The sequence below is a fragment of the Ornithorhynchus anatinus genome, chromosome 3 (assembly GCF_004115215.2).
Source record: "Ornithorhynchus anatinus isolate Pmale09 chromosome 3, mOrnAna1.pri.v4, whole genome shotgun sequence".
NCBI classification, from domain to species: Eukaryota; Metazoa; Chordata; class Mammalia; order Monotremata; family Ornithorhynchidae; genus Ornithorhynchus; species Ornithorhynchus anatinus.
The window spans coordinates 38,754,141-38,769,499 of NC_041730.1; the positions used below are offsets into that span (position 1 = coordinate 38,754,141).

The window sequence follows — 15,359 nt, forward strand, 5'->3', positions numbered from 1 at the left end:
AGATTAAGACTTTTGGAAAAGATCTAATATTTAGAAATTGGAGTGGAAAAAATTGGAGTGGAAAAAACTAATTAACTAAATTAATGGCTGAAAACAGAAGAGAGGAACTGGAAAGTTGTTTTTCCTTTCCCTCAAATTGCAACCCATTAATCTCTAGTCCACCTAACATCTTATATTTTTATTGTATCTTGGACTGAGAATATCAACAAATCTATCAATCAATCATTTGCATTCATTAAGGGTTTATGGTGGGCAGAACACTGTACTAAGAACTTGGGAGAGTACAGCACTTAGTACAGTGTTCTGCACATAATAAGCACTCAATAAATACGACTCACTGATAGACACATTCCCTGCCCACAACGAGTTAACTGTCTAGATAGGGAGACAGTAATATAAGTAAATAAATTAGGAATCGGTACGTAAATACTGGGGCTGAGGTTGGGGTGAATAAAGGGTGCAAGGGTGATGCAAAAGGGAGTGAAAGAATAGGAAATAAGGGCTCAGTTGGGGAAGGCCTTTTGGAGTAGATGTACTTTTAATAAGGCACTGAAAGTGGAGGGAATAAGAATGGAGTTTAGGAAAGTTGTCATAATTTCCATTAAAATATTATTTTAGAATGCTGAAGATAAACAAGAATTAAAGCTACTTTTTTGGATTTTTACAAAAAGATTATAATCCTCAAGTACCTTGATAAATATAAATAGCTCCACAGATTCTTTAGTCTTGATTATTCCTGAGTAGTCTTCTTAAAAAATGTCTACATGACTATGTTATTTTGAATTCAAGAAATAAAAATCTATCATCCCAAACTGCGTGGTAAAGGGATATAATCTCTATGAGTCCAGCAACCTATTACTTTTTTTTTACGTCTTAACAGAAAACTACTTACTAAACTTATGAGGGACTGCTCGCTCCCACACAATTCTTCAAATTCATAAACTATATGGATGCACTCATATAAGAACATATAACTTTAGTGGATAAGTGGAAAATACCATGGTTTATTACCACCACACTTGTATAGACTTAATTAAGGAAAAGGAGGATCAAAGAAAGTAATTATGTACATTTCTAGCATTAATCTCTCTTAACCTTAGTTAATGACAGGATCTAATTACTGGTTCCAGAGGGAACTTAAAAGAAGTAATTCATATGCTGTGAGAAATCAACTAATTTTTTTGGGTTATTCCATGGTGCGCAAATAGTTATTGTTATTGTGGAAGCTCAGAACTTCACCCACATCCCCCATGCAAGCGAGAGCACATCAGAGAGCTACTGTAATTTCAACACCAAAAACACAACTACCCTTGACAATTATGATCTTATATTTTTTTTTATTAACTATGCACCTCAGGCTGACCTGAGTTTAAAAAAAAAATGGAACAGATTGTCTACTAGTGAAGGGTTTCAAACCTTATTAGTGATTAGGTTGCAAAAGAAGAAGCTGAGCGTTTTTACTTGAAGGTAGAAAATGGAAACCTCATAATTTTGGGGGTGCAAAAGGCTATAATGTTATCTTGGAAATGCCACAATGTACTTTAAACAATCTGTTGAATTTCTAGGATTCCTTAACTTGTTAAATAAGTGACAAAAGTACTTTAATGCCTTATCACCATCAATAACAGTAGTTACTGAGTGTTTATTAAGACTTGGTAAAAGACTGGCTTCACTGGGAGGAACAGGGGAAAGAACAGGAATATGCAAATAGGTAAGAGAACATAATAATTCTACACATAAGATTTACACAGATACAGATAGTATTAAGAGCTGGACTAGAGACATCTTATCCATAGAACTGATTTTCTCTCTTTCAGCTCAGCACTTAAATGAGGTGAGATGATGCCACGGATTATAAAATTTGATGGGGAGAATTGAAAGAGTAGAAGCTATACATGATGGGAGGAGGCAGTAAGTCCATAAATTGTCTCCCCTCTTTCCCACTACCAATAAAAATTCATATATATCTGGCAGTTCACAGCCGGGAAAAAAAATACATCTGTCAGGAGTTACAAACAAAAGGACAATAATGGCCAAGAACCATAAACTGACAGAGGTCATGTAAATCTGGGATTGTTTCTGTGAGGGAGTTGTCATAGGAGAATTGAATGAATTAATCAATTAATCGAACATTAATTGATTGATTACCCTTCAGACTTTAAGCTCTTTGTGGGCAGGGAATGTGTCTACCAGCTCTGTTGTATTGTACTCTCCCAAGAGCTTAATACAGTGGTCTGCACTTAGAAAGTGATCAATAAATGCCAATGATTGACTGATCAATGGTGTTTATGGTATTTATTGAATGATTACATTATGCAGAACACAGTAAATACAGGGAGAGTACAATACAGTTGTTGGATATGATCCCTGCCTTTGACAATCTTAAGATCTAGTGGGAGAGATAGTGTTATATTTCTTCCCCAACGAATAACCCCAGAGACCATGAAATAAATCCATTTAATGATGAGGAATTTGCTAGTCTTCATTAAGGGGGGAACCAGAATTCCATGTCACCAAATAAAAGCTAGGTGGTTTGACAAAACTGTCTATATAACCACATAATTGTTCTAATGCTGGACCACCTTGACAAGAAAATAGAGCTAAGAAGTTTCCCAATTGCAATAAAATAACAATAATTAAAGTCTCTTTCTATGATCTAGACATATGAAATGGCCTGATAGTCACAGCAGCTGTGGCACATGAAGCAGAGGGGTCAGGGCTGGAAAAAATCAACTGCTTCTGTAGTCAATTTAGATAAGCTTTTTAGCCATATCCTCATTGACTGGTTTTTGGTACACTATTTTTGAGTATTTATTTGCTCCAGGCTTGAGGATTTCTTGGGGCGCAAATATCCTATCTAGGAATCAATCAATCAAAGAATGGCATTTACGGAACACTTACTATATGCTGAACATCGTAGTGTTTGGGGGAATATAATACAACCGAGTTAGTAGACAATTTCCCTGACCACACTGAGCACATCTAAAGGGGAACGCTGCATGCAATCTCCCTGGAATAAGCCACCTATTTCCCTGCTGACTGATTTTTCAGAGTGAACATTAATTCACATAAATGGCTTTCACCAGCAATGAGGAGAGCTTTCATTGACTGTTTACAGAATATACCTAATATACTTGAAGTACACATCAATAAACCTAGAAAGACTGCAGTGCAAATTAAGAGATGGCCAAGACAAAGAGATTGGGATGCATGGCAAAGAGAGTACAATACATTCTGCTGTAACACGTGTTTTAACTATACATTTCGGCTAGAATGTGGTGGTGGTGGACACTGCGTGAGAACACACATTGTCCTTAAGGCTCGGTTTAGCAGGATTGTAATCCCCACGTGATAAAAAAACTGGGTGTATTTTCTTGTTCAATTAAAAATAGGAACATTTCAAATGATGGAAATGTTTAAGCATACCTCATTAATTTCCGTTTTCTCTGAGCAGCTGAAGTCATCGCCATGTAAGATGGCACTTCATCCGTTTCTGGTAGAGGATTTCTACTAAACGAAGGAGGAATGCCAAGCCTTCAGATTTAAGAGGAAAAGTGAGAGAAAATGGGATATTGAACATGAGTATTAAAAAAGAGAAAAGTGTAAACCAACCTATAATTTTTAAACAGCTTCTGTATCATTAATATAGAAACAAAGACCTTGCTGAGAAACTGGAGATTTTTCGTCCAGCTGTCCTTCGGGACTGCATGTCCCTTTAGTGACACTGCTTTCTGCCTCTGCCTTTCTCTGGCTTTCTTCCTGCCAGGAACTGCCCTTCTGTGTTCACTGGACACACCCTCCTTGTCTCTCTAACCATCAATTTGGGCTCTCTCTGGTCACATTTCTTCCCTCTCACTTGCTTTGCACTTGTGACTCCCTGGATTTTCCTACCTCTTGCCTTTTTCTGACAACCGGGTTTGGGTGGTTTATGGTATGAAATTTTATCTAAATTTTAAAAGTACAGAATCAGCAATCCCTAAGAAGAAACAGCTGCTGACATAAAATCTCCCATAATTCCCGAAGCAAGAAAAGACTGAATATGTGTGTACATGTAAAACACTGGATACATGTGATGCAATGAAATATGAGGAACCACCCATTTAAAATGCCCAAGATCTACTTTTCAAAATCCTCTCAAAATCTATCCCCTCCACCTGCACCCCTGACCCAACTCCTTCATACCTTATTAAAACACTCACCTCCTCCCTTTTTTCCTCCCTGACCACTATCTTCTACCATTCACTTCCCTAAAGCTCCTTCCCCACTGCTTTCAAAAACACTCATATATCCCTTGTACTAAAAAAACCTCTCCCTTGACCCCACCGTTTCCTCCACTTAACACTCCATTTCCCTCCTACTATTCCTCTTCAAACTCCTTTTTTTAAAATGGTATTTGTCAAACATTGTTCTAAGCACTGAGCAGATACAAGTTCATTAGGCCAGATATAAATAGGTTCACAGCATAAATAGGAAGGAGACCAGGTATTGAATCCTCATTATGCAGTTGAGGAAACTGAGTCAAGGAGATGTTAAATGCCTTGCCTAAGGTCACAGAGCAGCCATGTGGTGGAGCCATGATTAGAACCTGGATCCTCTGGCTCCCAGACCTGTGATTTATTCCCTAGGCCATACTGCTTCCCAACTCCCAACTTGAGAGGTTGTCTGCACCCAGTCTCCACTTCTTCTCCTCCAAATTCTCTCCTTGATCCCCTCAATCTGGTTTCCACTCCCTTCACTCCATGAAAACTGCTCTCTCTAAGGTCACCAATTAACTCTTTCTTGCCAAACTAGACAGCCTCTACTCCAACCCAAACCTCCGGGACTTCTTGGCTTCCTCCGACACTGTGGACTACCCCTTCTCCTTGAAACATTATCCAGTCTTGGCTTCACTGACATGGACAAAAGCAGCATGGCCTAGTGGAAAGAGCACGGGTCTGAGAGCCAGAGGACATGCGTTCTAATCCCAGCTCTGACACTTGCCTGCTGTGTGAACTTGCACAAGTCACTTCACTTCCCTGTGTCTCCATTCCCTCATCTGCAAAATGGGGATTCAATGCCTATGCTCTCTTCTACTGAGAATGTGAGCCCCTTGTGGGACCTGATTATCCTGTATTCCCCCCGTGCTTAGTAAATTGTTTGGCATATAGTAAGTGCTTAACAAATACTACAGTTAGTATTATTGGTTCTCTGCCTATTTCTCTATACATTCCTTCTCGGTCTCTTTAGTGGGCTCCTCCACTGCCCCCCACTCCTTTACTGCAGGAGTCCCTCAAGTCTCAGTTCTGGGTCCCCTTCTATTCTCCATCTACACCCAGTCCCTTGGAGAACTCATTCACTTCCACGGCTTAAACTACCATCTTTACGCAGATAATTACCAAATTTCCCTCTCCAGTTCTAACCTCTCTCCTTCTCTGTAGTCACGTTTCCTCATTGACTCATTCAATCATATTTTTGAGCACTTATTAAGAGCACTGTACTAAGTGCTTGGGAGAGTACAATATAAGAATAAAAAGACAGATTCCCTGCCCACAACATGCCTCCAGCATTCAGGACATCTCTACCTGGATGTCCCACTGATAGTTTAAACTAAACAAATCCAAAACAGAACTCATCATCTTCCCACTCCAACCCTGTCCTCCCTGGGTCTTTCCGAACACTGTAGACAATCACATCATCTTCCCTATCTCACAAGCCCATATTCTAGGCATTAAACTCAATTCATCTCACTCAACCAACTTATTCAATCTGTCGCGTCAAATCTTGTTGGTTCAGCTGTCACATCTCTGAAATCCACCCGTTCCTCTATCCAAACTATCTTGGTCATCCAAGCCCTTATCATATTCCACTTGACTAATGCATCAGCCTCTTTGCTGACCTTCCTGCCTCCCATATCTCCTCACTCCATTCTATACTTCACTCTGCTGCTCGAATTTTTTTTTTTTAAACATTCAGTCCACGACTCCCGACTCAAGAACCTCCACATGTTGCCCATCCAACTCCACATCAAACAGAGATTTCCTACCACCAGCTTTTATAACACTCAATCAGCTTGCTCCCTCCTCCCTTACCTTACTGATTTCCTACCACAGCCCAGCCCGCACACTTCACTCCTCTAGCATCAGCTTATTCACTATGCCCCGATCTCAACTATCTTGCCATAGTCCCCTTTCCCACAACTTCCCTATGACCTGGAACACCCTCCCCCTCCATATACACCAGACTACCACTTTCTCCAACATTCAAGGCCTTATGAAAAATCACATCTCCTCCCAGAGGCCTTCCCCGATTAAGCCCTCTTTTTGCCGACTCCTCCCTTCTGTGTTGCTTCTGAACTTGATATTCACCCCACCCACAATCCCACAGCACATAACCATACTTACACTTATCCATACTTTGTTCATTTGTATTAATGTCTGTCTCCCCTTCTAGACTCTAAGCTCCTTGTAGATGGGGAAAGTTTCTACCAACTCTGTAAAACGTACTCTCCCAAGTGTTTAGTACAGTCCTCGCGCCCAGTAAATGCTCAATAAATATTATTGATTAATTGACTGATTAAAGTGATGAGGGCCTTTGTCTTGAGAAAATTTTAGTAATATTTGAACAGAAATGTAAAGACTTTAAACAGATTGCCAATGACAACTAGAATTTCTACCAGAGTAAATATTTAACCACAACTACCCATTTGAAGCAGTGTGGTCTAGTACAGGTTTGGTAGTCAGGGACCTGAGTTCTAATCCTGGCTCCAAAACGTGTCTACTGTGTGACCTTGGTCAAGTCACTTAACTTCTCTGTGCCTCAGTTACCTCATCTGAAAAATGGGGATTCAATACCTGTTCCCCCTCCTACTTAGATTATGAGCCCTAAATGGGACAGGTACTGTGTCTGACCTTGTTTCTTCCCCAGCGCTTATAACGGTGCTTGACACATAATAAGTGCTTAACAAATACCACAATTATTATTGTCATTATTTGGGATAGTTCAACACAGCGTTGCCTAGAGTCGGGGGGTACTCTAGATATGATTTTATTAAATCATTTTCTCTGTTAGGGACTCGGAAATTAATATTTTCTGAATGTCATGTAGTATATTATGATTGTCACTGTCTACTGAGAAAAGGATTTTTTTATATCTATCAATTAAAATACTGAGCACCTGTATGCCTTTGTACTGTATTACTGAATGCTCATCAGAGTACAGTAGAGTTGATAGTGATGCCCTTAAGGAGCTTACATGTTGCAGACACTTGTGCATTAATCAAAATCTAAACCAAAACGCAAAGAAAAAGGATGTTTGTAATGAACCCATCACAAGAGAAAACTGTTTAGTTACACTCTCGAAAAGAGGGAGAATTGGTAAATGCTGTATCTCATACCTGTGTAGGACACTGTTTTTACTGTTTCGTGAATCATCCTTTTCTACTAATTCACGTTTTGTTTTACTCATGTCTTCTCTGAGAATAAACTGAGATCTCAAGTCCTTTTGATCACAACCCATTCTATCACATGGAATGTCAATTTCATCTATTCTTTTCAAGGGGCCATTCATGTCTATATTCCAACTGTTGACTTTCTGAAAGCTAGATGCATGTAATGCTTGCTTTTCCACAGTCTCTGAACAGAGATTTGAAACAGTTGTTCTACAGATTTCAGGAGTATATACAATAGGTTGGAGCTCTTTGCTTAGAGAATCATCAAGTTGATTACTGTGAGATGGTTTAGAATTTTCACTATCTTCTTCACTCAGTGGAGAAGCCATTAATTTTCTTCGTGTTCTCTTTTGTGGAGGAATTTTTGATTCATTGATTAATAGTGGAATTTTTTCTTCTAATTCATTTGAAGGCATACCTGTTCAACAAAACAAAAAAAGTAGGTTAATAGTTTTACCTAACCTGTTTTACCACTGTTTACCACTAAAGATATCTGGATTTAATAAAAATGAAGGACCAACTGAAAATTTGGGGGAAAAAGTATAATTTCTAGCCAAGAAAAATAATGGAATAAAGTGACTTCAAATGTTATTATTAAATTTAGAAAGTTAATTCATAATAAAGAATAATCTATTACATTAGTGTTCCTAGATTAATGGAAGCTTGGGTAAATTGTCATGAACCTATTAATATCAATACCAAATTACTAATAGTAGCTAATTGTAACATAAGGCAAACATGTCTCTATAAGATTTATCTTTTATATCCCAGAAAGGTCGCCATACTCTGCCTCCATTTATATTTGCCTTTAAGATGATAAAAGAAAAAGACTGAAACAAACTAATAAGTTAAAAACAACAACCAAAAAAACCCTTTTTTGTAGTTTTTTGGGTTGTTTTTTTTTTTTTTTTTTTTACAAAATGCAGTGTCTCAAAATCTATTGAACAGGAGGATTTGAAATGACAGATAAAACCTCAGTACAATAACGGTAATTATCTAAGAAATCAGTTTTATAAGTTTTATCCGGCTTCACAGAATAGGACAAATGAGAATCACACACGTGGAAAAAAAAATTCAGAGAATATAATCATACACATATTAGGTGAGTAAAATCAGTGAGCTGCACATTTTCTTTTGCTTTTCTTCCTCTTTCCCTTAAAGATTTTGGAGGCAGGGGGAAGAAGGGCAAGAGTGGGGAGAGAGATAAGGGGAGACAAATGTTCTTGCTACTACATGGCCTGATTGTCGCTCTTCGCTATAAGGGCTGCCAAGAGTGGAGTACAAGTTCTAGAGAACGAGGGAGAAGATGCAGATGAGAGCTAGACAGTTTTCCAGCCAACCTGGAGAATCAGCAGGTTCAAGTGGGATTCATGGTCTAATGAATATACCATGAGCCTGGGAGTCAGAAGATTCTGGGTTCTAATTCCACCTCTGCCATTTGTCTGCTCTGTGACCTTAGGCAAGTCTCTTAATAACAGTAATGATAATAATGATGGTATTTGTTAAGCACTTACTATGTGCCAAGGACTATTCTAAGCACTGGGCTAGATACAAGATAATCAGGTTGTCCCATGGGGGGGGTGCTCAAAGTTTTAATTCCCATTTTACAGGATGAGGAAACTGAGGCACAGAGAAGTTAAGTGTCTTGCCCAAGGTCACACAGCAGACAAGTGGAAGAGCCGACATTAGAACCCATGACCTTCTGACTTCCAGGCCCGGGCTCTTCCCAGTAAGCCATGCTGCTTCCCCAAAGTCACTTAACTTCTCTGTGCCTCAGTTACCCCATCTGTGAAAGAGGGTTTAAGACTGTGAGCCCTATATGGGCTAGGGACAGTGTCCAACCTGATTTGCCTGTATCCACTCCACTGTTTAGCACAGTGGCCGGTACATAGTAAGCATTTAACAAATACCACTATTATTATTACCTGGCATAATTCCAACTTTAACGACTCTCCGTCTCCTTTGTTTCCAAGCAGGCTGATCATTAAAATTCGGATTTTGTCACTTAAGAATATGAGATCTGGAAATGTAGCCCGTACATCGGCACCGATGAGATACTCAATACAAAATATAGCTTCCCAGGTTGGACCATACAAGGAAGCTGAATAAGAACTAAATATCCAAGTAGTTGCTGAATTTTGTTATATCTTCCCTGCTTTCAGTTCAACTGTTTTAAAAACATAAGGAATTCCAGTCTCAACCACTGCATGTCGTAACAACTGCAGCTGACCAGACTAACATGTAGAATCACAATAATTAATGATAATTACGGTATTTAAGTGCTTACTATGTGCCAAGCACTGTTCTAAGTGCAGGAGTATCTAAAAAGCTATCATTTAGGACACAGTCCCTGGCCCACATGGGTCTCACAATCTAGGTAGGAAGGAATAGGAACAAATCCCCATTTTTTCAGAAGAGGAAATTGAGACACCAATAAATTGAGAGACTTGCCTAAGGACAACAGGAGACAAGTGGCAGAGCCAGGATTAGAACCCAGAACTTCGGGCTTCCGGGCCCGTGCTCCTTCCACTAGGCCACATGAGGTTCTGCTCTATTGTGTCTTTAAAATATGTAATCTCTTTCCTTTTCTTACAATCATGAGTGGGGTTGCTCTCCTTAAGCAGAGATTTCGGGAGAAAATTAGCAAACCATGAGGCAGATGGGAAAACAGTAATAGGTATTGAAACTGGCATACACCTCAGCCCAGCAAAGGATAATCCTTCCATTCCCAGCACAGACGGGTTTATTACCAGTCACGAATAGGTCTTTTCAGCCACAACTATTATCCTGATTAGAATCTGACCATAAAAATGTATCTTGTTAAATACCAAGGCCAGCAAAAATATAAACACATAGAGTTTTCCTTTGGGGCTCAAAGATGATTCTGTTGAAAATCAGATTCTAACCAGGTGTGCGAATGCGGCTGCTTAAACTGATACGATAAGCAATTCCTTCCTCATTGCATGTATGCAGAGATCCCACTCTGACCCATTTACCGGCCTAAGCACCTTTGGAACACTCTTGATCCCCTCTCATTGTCACAATCTTTACTGAAGCCTCTGCTCTAAGAGAATCACCTCATGCCGGAATCCAGGCTTCTGCTGCGACCTCACAGCTGTTCATACCTTTGTTACATCACCTAAGGTTCTGCTTGATTGTGTCTTTAAAATATTTATTCTCTTTTCCTTGTTTACAGCTTTCCCACTTCAGTTCACCAAAAAGAAGCTGTTTGGAAATCCATTCTCCTCACATACGCTGCCCACTTGAGGCGTGTTACAATGAGTAGTGTTTTGATGATAGTCAACTGACAGTATGCACGCATATATACATATTTAAAAGGATCGGCTGCACTCCAGAATTTCCATTAGAGAACCTCTTAAGCATGCCCCAAGCAGTCGTGGCTGATAAGGCTCCTGCTACATAGTCAAGAAAGAGGCCGCCTTGGCTTTAACCTTGCATGTGTGGTGATAATAATAATAATAATGTTGGTATTTGTTAAGCGCTTACTATGTGCAGAGCACTGTTCTAAGCGCTGGGGTAGACACAGGGGAATCAGGTTGTCCCACGTGGGGCTCACAGTCTTAATCCCCATTTTACAGATGAGGGAACTGAGGCACAGAGAAGTTAAGTGACTTGCCCACAGTCACACAACTGACAAGTGGCAGAGCTGGGATTCGAACTCATGAGCCCTGACTCCAAAGCCCGTGCTCTTTCCACTGCGCCACGCTGGTGATGGTGGTAGCCAAACCAGAAACCCCAAATAAACAATTTGTGAGCAATCTTGTCTTGCTGCTTGGGCTTCTAGCAGAAAATGCAAGTGGTTGCCAACTCATGCTATGCTGGGTGTGTCTCAACAAAAAGCTGGACGATCTAATATGTAGTTTATTAATATTCATATCTGTCTCCCCCTCTAGATTGTAAGCTGGTTTGGAGTAGGGATGAGTGTGTATATTGTTATAGTGTACTCTCCCACATGCTTAGTACAGTGCTCTGCACCCAGTAAGCATGACTGACTTCTTCCTGACAGTAAGAAGGTAGCCCATATCTTTAGTAATTAGTGGGATTCTTGATGTAGCTTAGTAGTTCTTGATTATGTTAAAAATGGGGAGAGGGAATAAAGAGACCAAGAGAAAGAGTACATAAGAGTAAACAGCATAGACAAAACTGAAGGCAAAGGAATTTTAGGGTCCAATCTTCTCTGTAGATGTGAGAGGAGGATCATTCAATCGTATTTATTGAGTGCTGTGTGCAAAGCACTGTACTAAGCGCTTGGGAGAGTACAACAACAATATTAAAGACACATTCCCTGACCACAGTGAGCTTACAGTCTAGTGGGGGGAAAAGACATTAATATAAATAAATTAAAGATATGTACCTAAGTGCTATGGGGCTGGGAGTGGTGAATAAAGGGAGCAAGTTAGGGCAATGCAGAAGGGAATGGGAAAAGAGGAAACGAGAGCTTAGTCAGGGAAGGCCTCCTGTAGGAGATATGCTTTAAATAAGGCTCTGAAGATGGGCAGAGTAATTGTCTGTCAGATATGAAAAGGGAGGATGTTCCAAGCCAGAGGCATGACATGGGCGAGAGGTCAGGAGCGAGATGGATGAGATCGAAGTACAGTGAGTTGGTTGACCTTAGAGGAGCCAAGTGTGTGGGCTGGGTTTTAGTAGGAGAGGGGCGAGGAGAGGTAGGAGGGGGCAAGGTGACTGACTGCTTTAAAGCCAATGATAAGGAGTTTTTGTTTGATGTGGAGGTGGATGGGCAACCACTGGAGGTTCTTGAGGACTGGTGAAACATGGACTGAATGTTTTTGTAGAAAAATGATCCAGGCAACAGAGTGAAGCATGGACTGGAGTGCGGAGAGATGGGAGGCAGGGAGGTCAGCAAGGAGGCTCATATAGTAATCAAGGTGGGATAGGATATGTATGGATTAATGTGGTAATAATAATAATGTTGGTATTTGTTAAGCGCTTACTATGTGCAGAGCACTGTTCTAAGCGCTGGGGTAGACACAGGGAAATCAGGTTGTCCCACGTGGGGCTCACAGTCTTAATCCCCATTTTACAGATGAGGGAACTGAGGCACAGAGAAGTTAAGTGACTTGCCCACAGTCACACAGCTGACAAGTGGCAGAGCTGGGATTCGAACTCATGAGCCCTGACTCCAAAGCCCATGCTCTTTCCACTGCGCCACGCTGCTTCGTAGCTGGTAGCAGTTTGGATGGAGAGGAAAGGGTGGATTTTAGCAATATTGTGAAGGTTAAACCAACAGCATTTAGTGATAGATTGAATATGTGGGTTGAGTGCGAGAAGTCAAAGATAACACCAAGGTTAAGGGCTTGTGAGATGGGAAGGATGGCGGTACTGTCTACAGTGATGGGAAAGTCAGAGGGCAGGAGAGGTTTTGGGTGGGAGTAGTTCTATCTTGATGTATTCATCAGTCAATCACTCACTCAATACTCTTTATTGAGTATGTGTGCACTGTGTACAGAATAATCTACTAAATGCTTGGGAAAGTACAAGATGGAAGATGTGCTCTCTGCCCACAAGGAGCTTACAATCTATGGGGAACACTAGCCAATTCAAGTTCTAGAGCAGTTCTACCAATGCTCCCTAAATTGTTTTCTTAATAATAATAATTGTGGTGTTTGTTAAACTGTACTAAGGGCTGGGGAGAAGACAAGGTAATTGGGTTAGACAGTCCATGTCGCACATTGGGCTCACAGTTTTAATCCCCATTTTATAGATGAGGGCACTGAGGCACAGGGAAGTTAAGTGACTTGCCCAAGGTCACACAGCAGGCAAGTGGCAGAGCCAGGATTAGAAACCAAGTCCTTCTCACTCCCAGGCCGGTACTCTATCCACTAGGCCACACTTCTTCCATGCTGCTTCTTAAAATCAAAAAGCAAGTAGGATCACAAAAAATGAAGTCGTGGAACTTAGCTGGATGAGTATTTATGTACATAACCTTAATTTATTTATGTTAATGTCAGTCTTCTCTAGACTGTAAACTCACTGTAGTTAGGGAACATGAATAGCAACTTTTCATAGTGGCAGGAATGCTTGAAGGAACAGAATGATGGATGTCCTGCTAGACATTCAAACTCAGGGTAATTTTTCTAAGAACCCATCGTGGACTTATTAGCCATGAATTTATCCATTAGTCATGATATTTGTCAAGCACTTATGTGCCAAGAACTGTAGTAATAGTAAATTCAGGGGTAGATACAAAATAATGAGGTTGGACATAGTCCCTGTCCCTCAAGGAGCTCACAGTGTAAAGTGGAGGAAAAACAGGGTATTGAATCTCCATTTCACCAAAAAGAACACTGGGGTACCAAGAAGATAAGCGACTTTCCCAAGGTCACACTGCAGGCCAATGGCAGAGCCAGGGTTAGAACGCTGGTCCTCTGACTCCCAGGCTCATGCTGTTTCCACTATGCCACCATGTTGCTTCTCTAAAAAATACTATTATCATCACACAGATACAGCAGACCAATTCTGTAGTGGCAGGAAGCAATTGGGAATGATGTTGCTCTCCTTGAGAAATTATCCTGTGAAGGTTGAAATGCCAAGAGGCAGGATCAAAACAGAGGCAGACCTTGTATGGGAAAAATCCATTACTGTAGGGAGCTCTCTATTTGGACACAGTTCGGAAGTGAATGTCAGTCTCATATCATTTTTCAGCCACCTTTGGCTGCATGGTGAAGGCCTCACTGTCAGTTTCCCAAAAATATGCGTTGTCAATACGCATTTTGGTTAGAACATGATGGAAGAATTAAGGAATTTTGTGTTGACGACCCATGTCTGGATGCCATGCTTTATATTCAGTGTCTGATAAGTGGTATGAAGCATATAGTGCCAGACACAAGGTATCATATGTATGTATTTCTTAACTCACACTTTGTCAAGAAAATAATACCTCTATTCTAGCATAACTGAGAGCATATGAATGAATTTAGTCCCTTACAAGAGTTCCAGATGAATTATCCGGCAAAGCAACTACTAGGTATGCAATTAGACCTAGCATTGTGGAATATGGTATTTCGTCAAAACCATAAAAAATGAGATAATGGGCTCTTATACATTTGTTATTCCTTCAGCAGCCAACTTGTTTCTTGTACTCCTCTGTAAAATGGGGATTGAGACTGTGAGCCCCACGTGGGACAGGGACTGTGTCCAATCCGATTTGCTTGTGTCCCCCTGGCACACAGTGTGTAACAAATACCATAATTATTATTATTATTACTCAAAGAACAGGAGTTACATAAATACAGTAGCAATATAATGTCAGTTTTCCCACTGTGTGCCTTCACTGCACACTCTGGATAGAATGCTGTTACTGAAGTGGGAACCGTTCTTGGGAAAACAGGTGTCTATCTAGACAGAGCCCAGTGCAATGTCCGGAAGACAGGCACGAGACATAGGTCAACATGTGAGAATCAGAAAGTGAGTTTCTTTGACGTGAGGTTTGCTAAGAACACGATCTTTGTGTTACAAGACAACAGATCACATTTTTATCCACTAATTCAAATTCACCAAGTTGAATGTTACATAGCAGAAATTGTGTCTATGAAGACAGCACATGATTTATTTTTATTAAGTCAGCTGACAAAAGCTACGCAATGGCTCATGGCTTAATAACCTCAGATTGTTTCCGAAACAAAATTTAAAACAGAAATCCCTATTACTAGGCATTTTTTTACTTTTCTGAGAACTAGATAAATGAGATCCACATACAGCTCAAAAATAATTTTCCACTCCCTTTTACATGACATTTGTCAAATTTTCCATTACTGGATATTTTTATACTAATGCTGTGGCGAAAAGACAGTTTCTTGTCTCTACTGAGCTGCTACCACCAATTTGGTGGCTATTAATAGCTAGAAGATTAACTTCTTTTCCCATGAGAAGCGGCATGGGTATAGAGGATAGA

At 40.3% G+C, this 15,359-nt stretch overlaps 1 protein-coding gene across 2 annotated transcripts in view; it reads right to left on the reverse strand.

Moving 5' to 3' along the window:
* Positions 1 to 15,359, reverse strand: part of KIF18A (kinesin family member 18A) — an 89,565-nt gene that overhangs the window by 6,317 nt on the left and 67,889 nt on the right. For both annotated transcript variants that reach the window (XM_029059097.2, XM_039911457.1), the window contains 2 exons: positions 7,373 to 7,844; positions 3,427 to 3,534 (listed from right to left, as the gene is read on the reverse strand). In XM_029059097.2, the coding sequence (XP_028914930.1) occupies positions 3,427 to 3,534; positions 7,373 to 7,844 (580 nt within the window). The remainder of the gene's footprint in view (positions 1 to 3,426; positions 3,535 to 7,372; positions 7,845 to 15,359) is intronic.